The 20379-nt window shown below is 46.0% G+C and overlaps 1 protein-coding gene across 1 annotated transcript in view; it reads left to right on the forward strand.

Annotated features, from left to right (window-relative positions):
* Positions 1-20149, forward strand: part of LOC308355036 (uncharacterized protein) — a gene marked incomplete at its 5' end in the record, with an annotated part of 56030 nt that extends 35881 nt beyond the window's left edge. Inside the window, 10 exons of the mRNA XM_080822943.1 lie at positions 1343-1520; positions 2928-3106; positions 5982-6099; positions 9187-9385; positions 10206-10315; positions 12800-12936; positions 13327-13473; positions 14730-14801; positions 16033-16104; positions 19654-20149. Coding sequence (XP_080679069.1) covers positions 1343-1520; positions 2928-3106; positions 5982-6099; positions 9187-9385; positions 10206-10315; positions 12800-12936; positions 13327-13473; positions 14730-14801; positions 16033-16104; positions 19654-19923 — 1482 coding nt within the window. The 3' untranslated portion in view covers positions 19924-20149. The remainder of the gene's footprint in view (positions 1-1342; positions 1521-2927; positions 3107-5981; positions 6100-9186; positions 9386-10205; positions 10316-12799; positions 12937-13326; positions 13474-14729; positions 14802-16032; positions 16105-19653) is intronic.
* Between the last annotated feature and the right edge of the window lie 230 nt (positions 20150-20379).

Raw genomic sequence — 20379 nt, forward strand, 5'->3', positions numbered from 1 at the left:
GGACTCGATCCCAGGACCCTGAGATCATGACTTGAGCCCAAGGCAGCTGAGCCACCCAGGCGCCTCTGTTTTGTTTCGTTTTAACAGTTTCCATTCTTACAGTTTTAACACGCAGTACAATTTGGGGTAAGGCTATATGCTGATTCTTCATTCACTTTATTCTAAGAAAGCTTTTCTTTAACTTCTGTCCTATTAGACCAGTTGCTTTTATGTCATTTTGATACTGAATTGATTTCTACATCATGTACATTAGGGGAGACCCATTTTCCTAGTTTTGAGATACCAGGGTCTTTCAGATCCTCTGTCTTTAGGTATGGACACGATAAAAAACCATTTTAAAAGATGACAGAGTTCCCTGATAGAAGCCTTTACAGATAAATCTCTCAGGAGAAACACTTCCCAGCTGGAGGTCAAGTTTGTTGGCACATCTGGACCCGCATTCTGTTTATAATGCTTCTGATTCTTCCAATGGCTTGAAAGTTGCTAAGGTGGTTAAAATTCTGGAATGGGGAAGAAATGAATTTATTTCATGTTTGTTCAAAATTTATCTCCTTGAGCTGGACTTAGAATGTCACTTTCCTGCTTCCAAAAGGACAGTCGGGAGCTCATAAAGTCACCCAAGAACTTGGTAGCCAAACTGAACTGTATTTTCTCTGCATTATGCTCGCACCCAAGGAGGGCATGGCCCAGAAAGCATGAAAACAAAAACACCCAAAACGGCATTCTTTCTGAACCAAGCAGTTTAATTGGCATCAATTCTTTTATTAACAAATCCGTATAATTTTCACAAGTTTATTAATCCAATGCGGGCGTTGATCCTACCTGAATATATTGGAGCAAATGTGAGTAGATTAAGTTTCCCAAATTTATAATGAAATCATTGAGAATAATCTTGAATCTCAAATCCAGGAGAGAAGTTTTAAAGAGATAGTTTCCAGAGATTGATGCCATTTCTTCTGACGCTGGTAAGGCTCTGTCCTCGAATGGGGACGAGGACACTGAAATGTCCCACTTTTTTCCATGTGGTAATAATACTAGCCAATGAATTAAAACTCCTGAATTTTTGGTATTCATGTTGCACAATCTACCGAGGTAATGCTGGCCGAGTTTTCACGCTTTTCTTTAAAAAAAGACCCGAATGTGATTTTCTGTTGTTTTTTTTTTTCTACTTTCTGACATTTAAAACTCCAAGATATGAGTGATGGGAGCCAAAGTTCCCTTCGAAAGTCTCACTTTGCAGAAGGTCAGAGCGAGCTCAGCAGGGACTGAGGACGTGGGGCTCTCTGCAGTGTTGGACAGACGTCCCTGCTCTCCTGAACTAGGTCAGACGGCCCCTCCTTAGCAAGCATCAGATCTGCACGGTGGGAACGCTGAGATGGGTCCAGATAAGAGCCTCAAGCTTGTGTCATCACACCTCCGCCACCAGCCCAGCACGGGCGAGGCTGAGACCGTGGGCTGTCCTTTCTCACAGACCCGCACGTCCTGTTCTAGCCTCGGCTCCTTCACCAACCACATTCCAGGCATCTCTAAGCTAGTGTGGCCGCTGTTGGCTCAGTTCATTTTTTTTAATGTATTTTCTTTATTATGTTCAGTTAGTCAGTATATAGTACCCTATTAGCTTTTGATGAAGTGATCAACGATTCATCAGCTGCCTATAACACGCAGGGCTCATCACCACATGTGCCCTCCTTAATACTATCACTCGGTTCCCCATCACCACCCGCTCCCCTGCCCCATAACCCTCTGTTTGGTTCCCGGAGTCCAGAGTCTCTCATGGTTCATCTCCCTAAACAAAGAAATAAGTCCCTTCAAATAATGGCTGGTTTTGTTTTGTTTTCTTTTCTTTTCTTAAATTATAACACACCCTTTACTCACAATGACAGCAAGTCTATCGTCCTGGCCTGCTTCAACAGCAGTAGGGTAAGGAAGTGCTCGCACCACCCCACAGTTGATCCGATTGGGACATTCCGGTTGTGAAAATAACTAGGCTGCGACTCAGCTGAGTTATTGCAGATGATTTAATTGCCAGGTATTTGTCTCAGGAACCTCTTGGCATTAGCTCGTGATTATAACCCAGAATAAAACCCTTTTGCCTGTGTCTGTTTAGTGGAGCCACAGAGAAATGGCCTAAATGTGGAAGATTCATTTTCTTCCAGTCGATGATCTCACCCATTGCTAAGAAGAGAAAATGTCCCATCATTTCTTGACATGTTAAATAAAACTGCTTATCAGTACACTGATCTGCAGTTAAAGGACGAATGGTGGGGGCGGCGTCTGGGTGGCTCAGTCAGTGAAGCGTCTGCCTTTGGCTCAGGTCATGGTTCCAGGGTCCTGGGGTCGAGCCCCGCATTGGGCTCCCCACCCGGCAGGAAGCCTCTTTCTCCCTCTCCCACTCCCCCTGCTTATGTTCCCTCTCTCGCTGTCTCTCTCTGTCAAATAAATAAATAAAATCTTAAAAAAAAAAAAAAAGGACTGATCATCGAAGCCTTTGAATGTGACTATAGAAGCTTGCAAAGTTTTCGGCAGACTCCGTATCTTTCCACCCTCCAAAGAAAGACAAAAACTAGGGGGAAAAAAGAAAAGAAAAAATGGTCTTCCCTGTGGTTCCTATCTCCTTATGGAAGAAGAACAAGGGTTTTATGGGCTGTATCACATGCGCATCACTCCAGGCGGTATGAAAGAAGGTTCTAGCCAGCTAGAAGTTGAGGGCTGGTGACTGTGCGTTCTAGGAGGAGTGGGAGGGGCTGGTGGCATTGAGACATCCTGGGCCACGTTTCCATTCTGCTTCCAGCTCTTTCTTCCCTGTCCACCAAACCTGTTGGATTTGCTTCCGAATTTGGGGGAAGAATCCTGGATGGAACATGTAGGAAAGAGTTTTTAAAGCTGTAGATGGTTCCGACGTTAGGATTAAGTTGTGATATTGCCAGGAAAAGAAAAAAATAAATGCAGATGTTGGATCATGCCAGAGATCTTGTCAAGAGTGTGGATTGTCTCCCACAGAACTGAGATGTGGCTTCTGATTCTGGTGGCGTATTTGTTCCAAAGAAATGTGAATTCAGGATGTATGCCGACAAAGGCCGTGGATCCAGAAGCATTCATGAATATTGTAAGTTGGGATTTTTCTGTGTTTTGGGGGAAAGGAAGTGGCTCACATGCTCACTTTTGCATCTGTGTATTACCTGCATTACATATTATATTTCTATGTGGTGGTGATTTTTGCTAGCAGAGCATAGATATAAATAAGCATGTCTTACTGGGAGGAATGCTAACCTGGGTATGTGTCAACCGCCTTCATCCTCCTTGAAGAAATTTGGTAGACTCGGGTGAATGATTTAATCCCTTTGCCCCAGGCACAATGTAAATTTTTCTTGGATTCTTCGGTTCATTCTAGGAGCAGAGAAATCATCGTGGTATCTTAAGCCACGTCCAGACCCTGGGCAATTCCACTCCAGCTGTGATTTTTACTCCTTCCCTATTTGCTCCCATATTAGAAAGGGCTCAGGCCTCCCCGCTTACTGTCAGGACACCAGCTTCTAGAAACATCCATTCTTCGTACCCTCCTTCGGACTGGGACCTCAGTCAACCGGCAAGAAGGGGGCCTTGGTGAAATCTAGAGAGGGCTCGTGTACGTAAGACTCACGAATGATGCAACGTCCTTTTAGGTAATCCAGAGTGTTGGGCTTACTTTCAGGTTGTGGGCTGAGTTTCGGAATGCCCGCCGTATAGTTAGACTCACCCTGTGGCGGACACGGTGATCAAAAGCTGTCGAGGTACGGCCCGATCCGTGGGTGGGATCATCCCCATTTTTCAAAGCCGAGGACCTGAGAGCAAGGGGCCGTAAGCAACTTCAGTTAGGCCGCACCACTGGCGGGTAGAAGAGCCACAGTTGAGATCCGGGCCTGCCTGGACACAAAGCTCATAATTGCAACCCACGTGCAATCAATCCTCCCGGGTGAGAAGAGGCTCCCACCAGCTTGCTGGCCCTGGGAGGATCCTACACACATGCCTCCGAGTTACTGCATGGAGGCAGTGTCTTCAACTGGAGGCAGAACCGGTCTCCCCAAGCCTCACCCAATGGGTGTGCCGAGCATGGGGCGCTGTTGGGGCTTCAGGAACCCTAACACCAAAACCCACTGAGTCAGACTCTGCCACTGAGTGTTTATGCCTGGAGAGGCAAAGTAAAATAGGAAATCCATACAATTACTGGTGTACATTCAATGAATAGAATACAAGCCATTCGGAGCCAGAATGGTTTGATTCTGTAGATTGATTTATATGGATATAATCTAGCCTGTATTTGGGGTTACAACTGGTTTTTTGCTTGAGTCTTTCTAGCTAGTGTTAATTGAGCACCTAGTAGTCCCTTGTTGGTGTGCTAGTCAGTGATGTTCCAGAGACATCTACGAATGCCAAAAGACCCAAGTTCGGAACTTCCAGTCCAGTGGGGAAAATAGACCCTCCATGACTAATTACGATAGCAGTGAAATCAAAGACGAAAACATAGAAGAGGGGGACCTAATCCAGGGAAAGTTTTTCTGGAAAAAGATCTCTCTCTTTTTTTAAAGATTTTATTTATTTATTTGACAGACAGAGATCACAAGTAGGCAGAGAGGCAGGCAGAGAGAGAGGAAGGGAAGCAGGCTCCCTGCTGAGCAGAGAGTGCGATGTGGGGCTCGATTCCAGGACCCTGAGACCATGACCTGAGCCGAAGGCAGAGGCTTTAACCCACTGAGCCACCCAGGCGTCCCTGGAAAAAGATCTCTTAAGCAGAAGTCTGCAACTGAATGGGAGTTACTTGGAAAGGTGGGAGTGATTTTTCATTCTAGTAGTCACTATTGCTCGTTGAATACCGACTACGTGCCAGTGAGCATTCTAGGTGCATTATCTCTTCACATTCCTTGCCAGAACCCCAGGGAGTAAAGACCATGGGTATAGCTGATTTGCAGATGAACAAATTAAAGAACAGGGACAGGTTAAGTAATTTTTCCGAGATCACACAGCTGGTTTCTGTATTAGTGTTAGAACCAGGAATAAAACTCAAGCAGGGGACCTCAAGGACCTTTCTCTTAACTACTATGCCCCTTTTCCCCAGGCACTACGCTGGGCGTTTCACACCTGGCTTTCTCCTCATGGTCCTGTTAAAGCTGAGAGAAGTGATTCCCTCCTCTGGGCAATGACGCTGGGCAGGAATAGGGAGGCTACTGAGATTTCTGAAGCTTCCTGTTTTAGAGTTTCTACTTGTGATATCTGTGTAGAGTAGGGGTCCTTAAACAGGGGTCTATATATAGGCAACCAGGAATCAGGAACCCCTAAAAGGAGATACAAAAATGTGTCCAAAAAAAAAAAAAAAGTGTCCCTGGGTCCATGTGCGTATCCATTTTTATCGGTCTCCTCAAATTCCCTGAGGGCTCCCTGACCTAAAAATGTTAAGAGCTCCTGTTCATGAGCCTGTGCTTCTCAGAGCTGAAAAGAGCTGCAGGGAACGCGTGACCTGAAGGTTCTCCGAAGCTGTCCTGGGAAGAACGCCTCATTGACTTCATCGCAATTATCTGGTCCCATATCTGAAGTGAGCCTAGGAAACTGTACCACTAAGTGCTCCCAGAAAATTCCAGCATGCACCCAGGCTTTGAAATCAGGGTTCTGGTGTAGTGGTTCTTAAACATTAGAGTAAATCAGAATGTCCAAAGGCGTTTGTTAAAACACAAATTGCTGGTCCCCCTCCTCAGAGTTTCCAATTCAATGCTTTTGGTCCAGGGCCCACACTTTGAGAACCATTGTTCTAGTCCATTCTCTACACTAAAGGGAAAGAAAATGAGTACTAGAGAGGGCTGGTTAGTTCTTCTAAGATAACATCAGTAAATGGGAAAAAGAAGGGACTCCTTTCTCTATCTTCCAGAGTCAAGGAATCTCTGTTTTACTTTTGGATCATTGAGGGTATAGCCATACAGAACTGAACTCAAAAGGCACTGTTTTTTCCTTAGAGTGAAATCATCCGACATCAAGGTTATCCTTGTGAGGAGTACGAAGTTGTGACAGAAGATGGGTACATCCTTTCTGTTAACAGAATTCCTCAAGGCCTAGCGCAACTTAAAAAGACAGGTATGGTTCAACCCCATGCCATCCCAACATGGCAGCCTTCTCTATAGTAATGATTTCCTTGTGGTTTGAGTGTGTCGAGGAGAGTCTGGATTCTTGTTATGGACTGGAACCCATTGTTTGAGCCAAAAGATATTTCCACCCCCCCATCCTCCCCATCACCACCACCGCAGTTATCCCAAATATCCCCAATGATCTCAAAGAAACATAGTGTTTGCTTTAAAAAAAAAAAAAAAAAAGACCTTCAAGAAAGGTCCATTTCTTGACCCATTCCCCAAACCCCTCTTATACAGATATTCTAGAATATCCACTGATGGTCTCTTGAAAAGACCATACCAACCCTTGCTCATGGAGAATGCAAACTCCAATATGGCACCTGGCATCCACCACTGCATACTCTGTATTCCCCATCCAAAAAGCATTTCAAGTATTTGGGATGATGCCAGCTTTTTTTTTTTTTTTAAAGATTTTATTTATTTATTTGACAGAGAGAGATCACAAGTAGGCAGAGAGGCAGGCAGAGAGAGAAGGGAGGAAGCAGGCTCCCTGCTGAGCAGAAAGCCCGATATGGGGCCCGATCGCAGGACCCTGGATCATGACCTGAGCCAAAGGCAGAGGCTTTAACCCACTGAGCCACCCAGGAACCCCTGTGGCCAGGATTTCTTTTAAAGAAATCAGACAACAGATACACATTTTTCATCTTTTGATACATTTCTTCATGGAATCCCATTTTTTTCTTTATGAGATTTTCAGCTACTGCCAGCTTTTTAAAAATATTCACATTCATTACCAACGAAAGTGTGCTCGAGTCCTTTGAATTCTTTAGCTCGACATTTATAGCAGCAACTATAATATTTACCATGAGTCCAGATAATACAGTTTCATACCGTGTTCTTTGCAAACACCAGCTAGGATGCCATGTGCTTTAATTGCATTAGTCTCTCTTAACTTTCACAATAATCTGAAGAAACTGGCACTCACAGAGGTTAAGTAACTTGCCCAGAAGGCCTATGCTAGCACTTGCTAGAATATTGCAAAACCTGTGTTCAAATCAAGACCGGTCTGCCACTCTAGCCCACATCCTTAATTAAGACCCGAGACTGCCAACGAAGGCTATCCTCTTTGGTGTAAACGAGCTTCAGGGTTCTGTTTTATTCTAATTTATATGTGTACAGCTCTTTGAAAACCAGCTTTTTTTTTTTTTTCTAATATACCTCCTGCACAGCTGTGCTTTCTATAAGCCCAGCCTGCTCCAACCTTGGTGCGTTTGAAGCAGCCCCTTCCCACCTACTAGGTTCTGGCCCCTTATCCTGCTTACATTCCCTACAGCGCTTACCCCCTAGTATAATAGATAATTTGCTGGTTTATTATCTCCCGCAACCAGAATGTAAACTCCCTGCAAGCTGGAACTTTATCAATTTTATTGAAAGCTATACAGCCAGTTCCTAAAAGAATGCCATGCACATTCTAGATGCCAATAAATCTGTGTGGAATGAATGAACGAATAAACCAATGAATTTTATACAAATAAACAGAGAGCCTAGAGATGCAAAGAGAACTTTTTGCTGAGCCCCACAAATCGTAGGAGGTAAGCAAGGCACAGCTTTTCCAAGCAATCGAGCGACTGCGGCGGTGTCGGAACTCACGGGTCACCTGCACCCCTATTCGTGGATGGAGACTCTGTTCTCACATCCTGCTTACTTACACTGTTCACTTATAACCCCTAGAGTCCGGGAGTTCAACACACCCATCCATCTGCCCTTTGGGTCCAGTTGGTGCAGAATACTCCCCTCTAGTGGCCAGTATTGTTCCTGCACCTCCCGTTTGACCTCTTCAAGGAGAAAATCACCCAGTAGGCTGGGTCGTATCCTGATCCCTTTCACTAAAAAGAAGGATAGATGTTCTCTTTTATCATCACAATGCATCTATCAGGAAACTAGGAAACTAACGCTTATGGATATTAGTAGCTACTGCATAGCCCGTATTCATACGTTTTCAGTTATACCAAAGTCCTTTGTATTTGCTCTTCCTTCTGGTCAGTTGTCTTATCCAAGGTCATATGCCACATTTAGTCTTCATGACTTTTGTCTCCTTTATGAGCTGAAACAAATTTCACAAGTTTTGTCTCTTTTGACCTTGATTTTTTTTAAAGATTTTATTTATTTATTTGACAGACAGATCACAAGTAGGCAGAGAGGCAGGCAGAGAGAGAAGGGAGGAAGCAGGCTCCCTGCTGAGCAGAAAGCCGGATATGGGGCCCGATCGCAGGATGCTGGGATCATGACCTGAGCAGAAGGCAGCGGCTTCAACCCACTGAGCCACCCAGGCGCCCCTTGACCTTGATATTTTTAAAGAGTCAGGGGCACAAGCGATCATGGGTCCCCGAGACCTTGACCCCGAGATCATGACCTGAGCCAAAATTAAGAGTCGACACAACCGACTGAGCCACCCAAGTGCCCCTAGACTCACACATTCTTAATTTATTCACTGAGATATGATTTATTGCTATCATTATTTATTTTGAATCTCAAATTTTCCCATATTTGAGCAGTGGGAGCTCCTTTAGGTGGCTTGTGAATTTTTTTGACATGAAGGACCTGTAATCATTAAATCATTATACGTATGATACCTATGGCAAATACATATATATATAATTTTATAATATGATTATATATGCATATGTAATTATGTAATATATCATTATATTTATAACTACATAATTACCTTAATCATTAGACTATGCTATTTCCTGGGCAATTCCAATATCCTCAGCCCAGACACACCGAGTGAGAGTAAGAACTACAGAAAGGCAACAATGGAAGCCAAACTCTACCGATCGTTTCTCTATACCAGGCATCGTCCTGTTTGCTCCCTGTGCACTATTGTACCTAGTCTTAACAAAAACCCTGTTTTTCTGATAAGGAAATCGAGACACAGACAGATTAAGTTGGTCAACTAATATAATCAATCTACCAAACAGCTAAATCAAAATTTGAACACGGGTCTGTTGAACTTGAAGGTGCTTGCACATGAGAGGGTAACAAGGAAGGTGGAGAACATGTCTAATGGCTGAAATTCTCTTGCACGTAGGACCGAGGCCGGTGGTGTTCCTGCAGCACGGCCTGCTTGGGGACGCCAGCAACTGGATCTCCAACCTGCCCAACAACAGCCTGGGCTTCATTCTGGCAGATGCCGGTTTTGACGTGTGGCTGGGGAACAGCAGGGGGAACACCTGGTCCAGGAAACACAAGACCCTTTCCGTAGACCAAGATGAGTTCTGGGCTTTCAGGTATACCGAGTGGAGGTGGACACGGATGTCTTGGGGAGAACCGGGTAAAGAATAGGACTTCTAGCATTTGGATAATTTACTCTGGACGCACCATCTTGGTAGAGAGCCCCCAGTTGTTTTAATTTGGGGGAAGTAGTGGGGAGGATGGGTTTCCCCAATAGAAGAATGGGCCTGCCTGATAGGGTGAGATGGCAGCTGGTGTCAGGTAGTTGAGAGAAGGTGTGTAGGTCCATGTCCTTGTAAATGCACATCCTGGAACAAACTCCCCCACTCCCGGATAATGACAAGGACTTGTACCCCCAGAAAGAGATGAGATCAGGCAACATTAGAGATATCAGGGAAACTATTAAGCCCTAGGGATTATCAATTTGGCTAATACATATCTCACCGTTTTTAATGTTTTTGTGTAAATTACTTATTGGCATTTAACCTGCTCTTTATCTCAACCTATATTGGAGAAGGGCCCTGCGGCATTTTTAATCCTTTCCATACAAATGAATCCGTAAGGCCGGGTGCTGTTCCAATAATTATGACAGGACATTTCTACTAGGAGGCAGATCACGTGCTCAGTATACATTCATTGAGGATGATTATCGCTCTGTGATACTACCCGGAGAAAACAGCAGGATGCAAATAGTGCAAATGGTCTGTGAGCCCAGAGGCCCCCATGTGTCACGGGGATGAAACAAGTCCATCCTGAGGGGTACGGTCACAAGCTAGTGGGGCTGATGACTCGAGGTCTTGTTTGTAAACCCCAGGGGCTGCTTTCATTGTTTCTGATTATAATTTTTCATGTAACTTTGTCTTTTCCCCCTTATAGTTATGATGAGATGGCTAGGTTTGACCTTCCTGCAGTCATAAACTTTATTTTGCAGAAAACTGGCCAGGAAAAGATCTATTATGTCGGCTACTCACAGGGCACCACCATGGGTAGGTTCGATGGAGAGCAGGTTTGTATAGTCAGGGACATGGGCGTATGGTGCTCGGCAGTGCCTGGGGTCTGGCACCCGACCTCCTCTCAGCTCTGGCCCTGTCTTCTTCGGCGACTCTTCGGGGGCTGTGGAAGCCTGGGACTGAAGGGGCAGGAGGAGCAAGGACTCTGGAGGCGGGCAGAGGTGGGATTAGGTCACATCTGGCTCTACCACATCTTAGGTGAATGTCCTCGAGTGATTTGTCCAATGCCTGTGGTCCCAGTTTCCTCATCTACAAAATGAAGAGAGTAACTTCCTCATAGGGGAGTTAGAGGTGTTCGAACTATTCAGGGACAATGTGGATCCTCTCTGTGAGGCAGGGGTTTTGTCTAAGACGCAAATGCAAGTGCAGTTTCTGACCCAGACAGTGCACTCAATCCCATAAACAGGAAAAATGATCATTACACAACAGACAGGGTGGCTGGAGGATTTCATTCAAGTCTTTTTCCTTCCCTTCTATGGCCAATGTCTGGAATTTCATGCTGTTGTCCTTCTGCTTTTGGTGAATTTGTGAGAAACCTTAACTCACGGCCCCCACTGGGTACAGGTCATCGCTGGGGAGACGGGAGTGGAGGCAATGCCCTCTGGCTCTCTCTGAGATCAAAGCCCACAGGGAAAGTGTGTTTGGCTTAGACCTGGACAAGGAGGGATACAGTGTATGCCATGAGGAGAAGGCTCTCCTGGGAGGGCTGAGAGCACTCTCTGCCTTCACCCTGAGCCAAACCCAAAGGGGAAGGCCAAGGTATGGGATTCTGAGGAGACAGGGGAGCACATCCTCCCTGGAACTCAGGGCAGGAGTTCAGTGGGCTTATTTTTTTATTTGGTGCTCTCTGGCGAGCGAAAAGGGTCTGCCTTTCACATTTTCCTCTCTGGATTTTCCAATACCATGAACTGACTCTGGGGATGACACGTCTCACCACACCCCTCACAGAAAGCAATTTGGGGTGTTAATACTTGCTTCTGCTCTAATGGCTGGAGGCCTTTGAGATTCTCTTTGCTCTACACTCAAATTGTCCAGCTTGACATTAAGACAAAGGTGCTGATGATGAACCAAATGCTCTTTCGAGACGAGAAAGGGGACAAAAAAGCATAATAGGATTCTTCTAGTCGTCAACCATGGAGCTGCTTAGATGGTGAACTTATACTAGGTTTGCATAAAGAAAAAGTATCGCTGGGAGAAGTCAGCTGGAGTTCTCAAACTTGACATTTGAGGGGAGTTCTTTTGTTTTTAAGATTTATTTATTTATTTGACAGAGAGAGAGATCACAAGTAGGCAGATAGGCAGGCAGAGAAAGGGGGAAGCGCGCTCCCTGCTGAGCAGAGAGCTGGATGTGGGACTCGATCCCAGGACCCCGAGATCATGACCTGAGCTGAAGGCAGAGGCTTAACCCACTGAGCCACCCAGGTGCCCCGAGGGGAGTTCTAATAGGGTCACACTCCAGCTGGAATAGAGTTTAATGGAGTTCACCCCAGTCCTACTGATGGTACAGCTGGGAGAGCAAGAGGAATGAGTCACTCTTGGGCCTACCTTTGCATGTGGCTGCCAAGCCTGATCACGTGGAGGGAGCAGTGGGGGAGGAAGCTTTCGTCAGGAATACTCACTCACCTCAGGGAACTGGAGGAAGTCACGTGATACTGGTCCTCCTCTGCCCAGCTCCCCTCCCCCTCAAGCTGCAAATATCAGCCTAGACAGGGAGTTCACAGATGGAGGGTATTTCAAATAGAGTGACCAAGCCATGGCTTTACATGATAGCCTTTTTTTCTTGCCAGGCTCCACAGAGATGGTCCCCACATGCTGGTAACTCAGAGACTTTCACAGGCATAGAAACTGAGGCACAGACTGAGTTAGCCAGCGTCCCAGACCTGATCTATGACAAAAATAGGAGCTGGGATCCAGTTCAATAGACAGCTTGTCTGTTAGATCATGGTACAGTTAGGGTTCCAGAAAAGGTAGGCATCAAGGAGGCCACCGGAAACCCTGCTATCCCAACACCCATTATACTACAGAACCTGCTTGTTACTGATAAATAAGACAATTTCTCTCATTCTCAATTTCATTCACTGTGAAGTAGAGATCTGTTAAAAATATCTCACGAGAGTCTAAGAATTCAATGAGGTAAGAACCACAAAAGTGCCCTGAAAAGAGTCCAGCACATAGTTACTTCTCTGAATATATGTTTTCTCAAAGTCCGTACCACTAGACTCAATAGTTTAATTCAATAGTGGAGGGAGAACTTACTAGCTGGAAGGTAGATGTCAGATGTCATAGAGAGCACTGAGGCATGTGGCTGCTGATGTTTTCCCCATCAAAGAGCTCATACTTTCTTGGACAGTTAAGATACAATCACCCATAGTTACTGAAATAACTTGATAAGAGTACAATCAGCATTTTATGGATTCTAGGATACACAGTATCCACACTGACCTATCTCTTCTCTCATAGGCTTTATTGCTTTTTCCACCATGCCAGCGCTGGCTCAGAAAATCAAAATGTATTTTGCGTTAGCGCCTATAGCCACTATTAAACACGCAAAAAGCCCTGGTACCAAATTTTTGTTGCTTCCGGATATGATGATCAAGGTACGTGACTCCTCAGATAATTCCTTGTCTGCATAGAAGAGTCCTCCAACCCGGTTCGCTAAGACATACGGACAGCCCCGACTCACAATAGCTCGACTTCACGGTCTTCTGACTTAATGATGGTGCAAAAGTGATACACTTTCAGCAGAAACCATACTTTGAATTTTGAATGTTGATCTTTTCCTGGGCCAGTGATGTTGGAGACAAACCTCTCTCGTGAGGTTGGCAGCAGCCCCAGCTCCCAGGTTTTTACTTACCTTGCCACTTAGAATGGGCTTATTGGGGACATGACTCCATTATCAGTTTTGGAAGGTCTGTATGCTTTTAAACTAGACTTGCTTCTTTTTCACTGTAACATAACGACTACGATTCCATGTCCTATTTTAACAGGGACTGTTTGGCAAGAAAGAATTTCTGTACCAGACCAGATTCTTCAGACAGTTTGCTATTTACCTGTGTGGCCAGATGATTATGGATCAGATCTGTAGCAACGTCATGTTACTTATGGGAGGATTTAATATGAACAACATGAACACGGTAAGTGGGAACCTCGTCAATCCCTAGTTTTCCAAAGTAAAACGAGGAGTGAGTCTCACCTCCTGAGAGTGAGCTAATGCCAGGGGAGACTTACTGCGTCTTCTTCAAATCGTACTACCGTACAGAAAATACTTCAACGCAGGCTGAGTCAAGGCTGGCATGAGGGCATCGCTAGATATAGACGTCATAGATGATGGATGGAAGAGGTCTGAAAGCCCCTTTACTACATGAGGTAACCGTGCTCAAAAGAGAGAGCTGCCAGGCATCGTGGACCTCATCTATCTCCTTGGGTCCTTCGATTTGTCGATTCATGGGACATGCCAGAGCTTCATTTGAGCTTTGGCGTAGCTGTCGTCAGTGGAGTCACCGTGGGGCTTCCTCAGAAAGCACATTTGGGGGCAAAAAAATAGTGTTCACAGCGATTTGGGGTTATACCCTTGGGATGACGCCAGGGAAGGGAAGGAAGCAGGATTCGGTAGACTGAAAGCATCAAGCCATGGTGCAGCTGGATGTGAAGGTGAGGTGACCCTTCTAAGCTGTCCCAAGTTAGAGCGAGAGGGTCGGTCTCTATACTCTCACCTCAACCTGTCATTTGCTATAGATGTCGCCAAGGGAGGCCCTGGGCAGGGTAGCTCTCTGCACGTGGGGTGGCCCCCCAAGGAAGCCTAGCAGTGGGCTGCTATCTGCCAGCAGAGTCTCTAGAAGCTGGAGGAACACATCTTTCACTCCAGAAGATTTTTGTTCTTTTTTATTAATAATATGATCAGTCGCTACCGTTTGATAAGCATTTGTTATGTGCCGGGATGAGTGCTTCCCTGTAACAATCCTATGAGACAGGTGTCATCAGTAGCCTCCTCTTATAGACGAGTGTCCCGAGATCTCTTGCATTCAACTACTCCCAAATCAACCTAAACATCGAACGGCAGAGGTGGGATTTGAATTCAATTTAGCGCCCTCGTCCTTAATTATTTTGGAAAGGGTTTTTTTTGTTGTTGTTTTTGTTTTTGTTTTGTTTTGTTTTTAAGAAATCGGTTGTCTAAAGAGAAGCTCTTCTGAGATGACAAATACAGGTGCCCAGGGACACACTCAGTGGCATTTTTATTTACGTGCATGTGTATATTACTGTTCCGTGAATAATTGCTGATAACTTGATGATATTCCCAATTCTTAGTCTGATACCCTGCAGACGTGGTCTGGCCAAGGCGCACGTCTTGTGGGTTTTCCGTGCCCCACGAACCACTCGTGTTCTGTTCCAGAGCCGAGCAAACGTGTACGTCGCTCATACTCTGGCGGGAACGTCCGTGCAAAATATCCTGCACTGGAGCCAGGTAGGGGGGCTAACTCTGTCGTGTTTGCCGAGGGTCTCTGCATACTTTGTCTAGAGCACTCAAAGCTTGTCTTTTGACAGCCAAGGTGTTATTTCACATTTATTCCAGGATAGAATATGATCTTGTCAATGCTGTTGCCACCGTGATCCAGAACCCTGAATCTCTTTTCAGGAGATGGTGGTGGGGAGGGGAGGGTTGGTCCAAGGAATCCTCAGTGGGCCTTGAGAGTGTGACTTCAGATGGTCCAAGTGAGACCTTCTCTGCCTCTAGTCACCTCACAGATGAGGCCGGAGATCACATTTCCGTTCCCTTTCTGGGCTCCGCCGGCACAATGGTCACGTAGTAGTAAAAATGCGAAGAAGGCAAGACCTAATTCACAGGAGACCCTGGTGCTGCAGACTTCACCCACAATCACCAGAAGGAGGGTCCCGATCACCAGTCACACCAGCTGTCTCTGGGGGCCATAGGCCCCTCTCGGATCACCCAGTACTCATGCAGGGGCAGTGCGGAGGCTAATTCCTGCGTCTCTATAAGGAAGCACTGTGCCTAATCTCGCTCCTTATAGACAACACTGAAGAGTGACCGATTTGCTGTGGGAATAAGGATGGAGATAAAGACAGGGAGCCAGAGCATAGCCAACCTCGGGTCCTCATCTACTCCAACCATAACCTCATTGAACAAAACCCGGAGGGCTCCGAATTCAAGAATACTGAGGGTGAAATTTAAAAATCACAAATATCAGTCCTGTTTGCTCTGAGGATTTAGAGCCTAGTTAAATTGTTGCTCTAAGGTCGTGGCTCTGTGTGTGTGTGACTGTGTGAGTGTGTGTGCGTGTGTATGGGGAGGGAGACCTTATAATCAAAAGGAACGAAGAAGTCTGCACTGGGGGAAATTCTGGTCACCTTCTCCAAGCATCACCGCACGGCAGGGCTCTAGGGGGCGCTCTCCCGTCGGAGTCTGCGGAGGTGTGCAGGACAGCCGCCTGACGCGGACCCCGACGGGGATGCAGTTTCTGGATTTGAAGGACAAGGTGGCCAGAGCGTCTCCAGTGCGTCTTTCTCCCCAAAAGGGCCTTACTCTCTTGCCCGGATGCTTTCTCGAAGATTCTCCTAACACCGAAGGGAAGAGCAGCCTCAGCTTTTGCCCTCCCCTGGCTTAGCACCTGCTCGCCCCGCCCCCCACCCTTATCCAGGGACGCATTTGAAGGCCATGTCCATTTATCTCCTTTTAGGCAATGAATTCTGGGGAACTCCGGGCATTTGACTGGGGGAGCGAGACCAAAAATCTGGAGAAAGGCAATCAGGTATGAAAATCGAACACATCCTTTTGAAATAAAAGGGAGGGAAGTTATAATGACAGTTTTCTGTAGAGGCGGGAATAAAAATATGAGTTTGGGCTTGACTCCATCTGAAAAGAGAGAAGTTCACAGCTTCTACGAGAGGATTCCTGCTTTCATAAGAGAGTAGGAGAACTTTCCTGATGAGTCCGCTGCCATGAACAGGGTCCCTGGGCTTCTAAGGAGTAAGATGGTGTAGATATAGTGGAGGGAAGAGTGTAGACTGTGGTGGTCCCTAGAAGGACCCTTTTAGGATCAAGAGATAAAAATAAAAAACAAAACCAGGAATGAAGATAGCAGGGGTGAGTTTCCTTCATGGCCCATAAAAGAGCAAGTAAGGGTTGCTTGTGAGTCCTGCCTCCGTCTCACCTGTGGGGTCATGGATAGGCTGCTTTCATTCTGCAGACCCCGATGTCTTTATCTTTAAAAATGATTGGACTGGGGTGCCTGGGCGGCTCAGTTGGTTAAGCATCCAACTCTTGATCTCAGCTCAGGTCTTGATGTCAGGGTCGTGAGTTCGAGCCTGGCATGGGGCTCCATGCTGGGTATGCAGCCTACTTAAAAGATTATTATTATTATTATTAATTGGACTAGATAATCCTTTTAAAAAGTTATTTATTTATTTATTTATCTGACACAGAGAGAGTACAAGCAGAAGGAGCAGCAGAGAGAGAAGCAGGCTCCCCGTTGAGCAGGGAGCCCAATGCAGGGCTCCATCCCAGGACCTTGGGATCCTGACCTGAGCTGAAGGCAGACGCTCAACTGACTAAGCCACCCAGGTCCCCCCAGGACTAGATTATCCTTAAGAGTTCTGCTGGTCACACTTTTAACACATCTGTCATTTGCAAGTGAAAAGTATGAAAAGTTACTACATTATCTAAGAAAATGCACAGCCGGGTGCCTGGGTGGCTCAGTGGGTTAAGCCTCTGTCTTCAGCTCAAGTCATGATCTCGGGGTCCTGGGATCGAGTCCCGCATCGGGCTCTCTGCTTGGCGGGGAGTCTGCTTCCTCCTCTCTCTCTGCTTGCCTCTCTGCCTACTTGTGATCTCTGTCTGTCAAATAAATAAATAAAATCTTAAAAAAAAAAAAAAGAAGAAGAAAATGCACAGCCAATGCTCTAGAACAAAATGAACAGGTGTGGAGAGTCGGAAGGGGGAGTTATGCTCCTCTGAGCAGAAAATCCCCACTGAAGATCATTGGTTAGCTTGTGTGTGAACGCAAAGAAATTCTGACCACAGGACCATAAAGCCAGAGGGAGCCTGGCAGACAGAGGCCAACCTCTGAGAATCTTGGATCATACATAATATCCACTCCTGTCCATCAGTCTAGATACAAAAGCCTAGGAAATGGGACAGACTGGGGAGTGCCCTGACTAGCAAACTCTAAGTCACAGGCATCTGCTACTTTTTTTTTTCTTTAAGATTTTATTTACTTATTTGACAGACAGAGATCACACGTAGGCAGAGCAGTAGGCGGAGAGAGGAAGCAGGCCCCCTGCTGAGCAGAGAGCCCAATGCAGGGCTCGATCCCAGGACTCTGAGATTGTGACCCACTGAGCCACCCAGGTGCCCCCATCTGCTACTTTTTATTAGGTCCTTCTTCACCGTTTCCTAAAACATGTCTTTGGAGAAAGCATTCCGGCTCCAAGATGGTTTTCAATTACCAACATTAATGTTTTAAACTCTAGAAAGAGCAGCTCACACAACGTAGGCCCCAGGAAAGAAAAAGAAAACACTCATGCAAAAAAGGCATTCTAGAATCACAGCACCTTAGAGTTCAACCTGAATTCAGGTGCCTGTAAAATAAAAAATATATATGGCTTGTGCCATGGAATGCTCCAAACTTTCATATCTAAGTTAGAGCATGAAAGGTGACTTTGATCACCTCTGTGTTGGGGGGGTGCTCGGGGAGATTCTCCCCCCCCCCACCCCAGACAGGCAAATCTCCAGACCCCAGCTGGGTGTCCTGCTATCTAGCTCAATCCTGACACTACCTGGAGAGAGGGTCAGAGTAAGGACTCAGTGTGCTAAGATGCTCTCCAGTTCACACGCCGGTCTCACGCCCAGGTTCTTCTTGTGCTTCTGACCCACCGGCTAGCCTGAAAGATTCTAACAGCCCTCTCCCTGGGTTCTATTAATTTGCCAGGTTGGCTCACAGAACTCAGAGAGACATTTTGCTTCCTAGATCACCCCTTTATTACAAAAGACTGTAACTGAGGAGCAGCCAGAAGGAATAGATACAGGGGACAAGGTATGGAGGAAGGGCAAGGAGTTTCCAGCTCTTTCCTAGCCCATGGCTTTCCCCAAATCTCCATGTGTTCGCCAGCCTAGAAGCTCCCCAACCTTGTTGAGGGTTTTTATAGAGGCTTTATCACATAAGCATGATGGATTCAATTATTGGCCATTGGCGATTGAACTCAATGTCCAGCGCGCTCCTCTCCCTAGAGGTCGGGGGCAGCCCTGAAAAGTTCCAACCCTCCAATCACAGGCTTGGTTCCACTGGCTCCATTTGGCTCCAGTGGCCCCCATCCTTACATCAAGTCCAAAGTCACCTCATTAACTTAAGAAAAGACACTTACTGACTCTCATCTCTGGGTAAAATCCAAGAGTAAAGAGTTCTGTGCCAGAAATGGGGATAAAGTCCAAATATATACTCCTTATTGCAAATCACAATCTCAGGTTAGAACTCAAAATTCTTAGAAAGCCACAGAGTCAACCAGGACTCCTGGGTTGAAGCCTTGGCTCCATGGTGGATTTTCTGAGAAGAATTGGGGCTCAACTTTACTGTGGAAAGTTCTGGATGCTTGATGAGAGCTCAGCTCTAATCTAAGGATGCTGATCAGAGCTCAGCCAGCTGGTCTGATCAAGAAGCACCGTTTGAATAAGAGAGATCATCAGTTCGGAATCCTAGATACCTTTCTTCGGGTGACAGGGACTGGAGCAAAAGTCTAATCGTTACTTTCCCCCCAACCCCCGGCCTCAAACAACCCTAGTTCTAGTGCCATTGACTTCCCCAAGTTTTGAGCTTGGACTGCCTCAAGGCCTCTTTGCTCTCCCAGAAAGTCTCTGTGAAGACCTAGTGACCTTCTTGGGGCTCCAATCTCTTGCCTTTCTCTCAAGAATATCTCTCCTTCTGACCCCTCTGAAATTTGTGAAATTAGCCTTTAAAAGGACAGGAACATTATCTTCCAAAGGCAACGTATGTGTTAAATATTTACTAATAGGGAGAAAAAGAATTGAAAATTCATGCTTAAGGTGGAAGTCCACTTACATGGTTTGTCACTTAACCTTACAAGTGGTTACAAGTGTTATCCCCATTTTACAGATGAAGAAACTGAGGCTAGCCAACTGCACCTCCAAGTAGGGACTGAACACACACTCTGAATACAGTCCCGTTTGGCTGCGGCGCCCATGCACCTTTCTGCACAACACACAGCATATTTTGACTCGGTTGGCTTGAAATATAAGTCGTGGTCCAAATGTTACCAATAGCTAAAAAATCATCCCTTTTCTCTAGCCAACTCCCATAAGGTACAAAGTCGGAGACATGAAGGTCCCCACTGCAATGTGGTCCGGGGGTCAGGACTGGCTTTCAAATCCAGAGGACATGAAGACGCTGCTCTCTGAGGTGACCAATCTCATCTACCATAAGCACATTCCTGAATGGGCGCATGTGGATTTCATCTGGGGCTTGGACGCCCCTCACCGTCTGTACAATGAGATCATACATCTGATGAAGCAGGAGGACGCCAGCTTCTCCCAGGGAACGTGCGGGGTCAGACTGTGAAGCATCTTGATGCTGACGAGTCTTGGGTTGGGGGGTGGGTGGTCCCTGAATGGAGGATTTTTCAGGATTTCCACAACTGGAAACCTCCCATATCAGTGGGGTGTAGGGGGAGGGGTAGTGGAGAGGGGAGGGCGAAGCTAGAGTACACATCCCTTCGGATTTCCTGTATTTGACACTAAAACGGACATTTAAATTTTTTCCAACTAATTAAAATTTTCATTGGGTGAACACAGGTTTCACGTGTTATTTTACATTCTGCCATCCTGAGAGTTGGTCTGACCTGACAACTAGAAATTAGCTAGGACTAATTAGCTAGGACATTAGCTATATGTCATTCAGGCAGACCCCTTTACAATGTTAATTTTTTTTAGAAGCCATATTTTTGGAACAGTCGAGAAAAGGGATGGATTGGGACAGAGGCAGAAGTCTTGAATCTCTGAACTGTTGTAACTATAA

Source organism: Martes martes (genome assembly GCF_963455335.1).
Source record: "Martes martes genome assembly, chromosome: 14".
NCBI lineage: Eukaryota > Metazoa > Chordata > Mammalia > Carnivora > Mustelidae > Martes > Martes martes.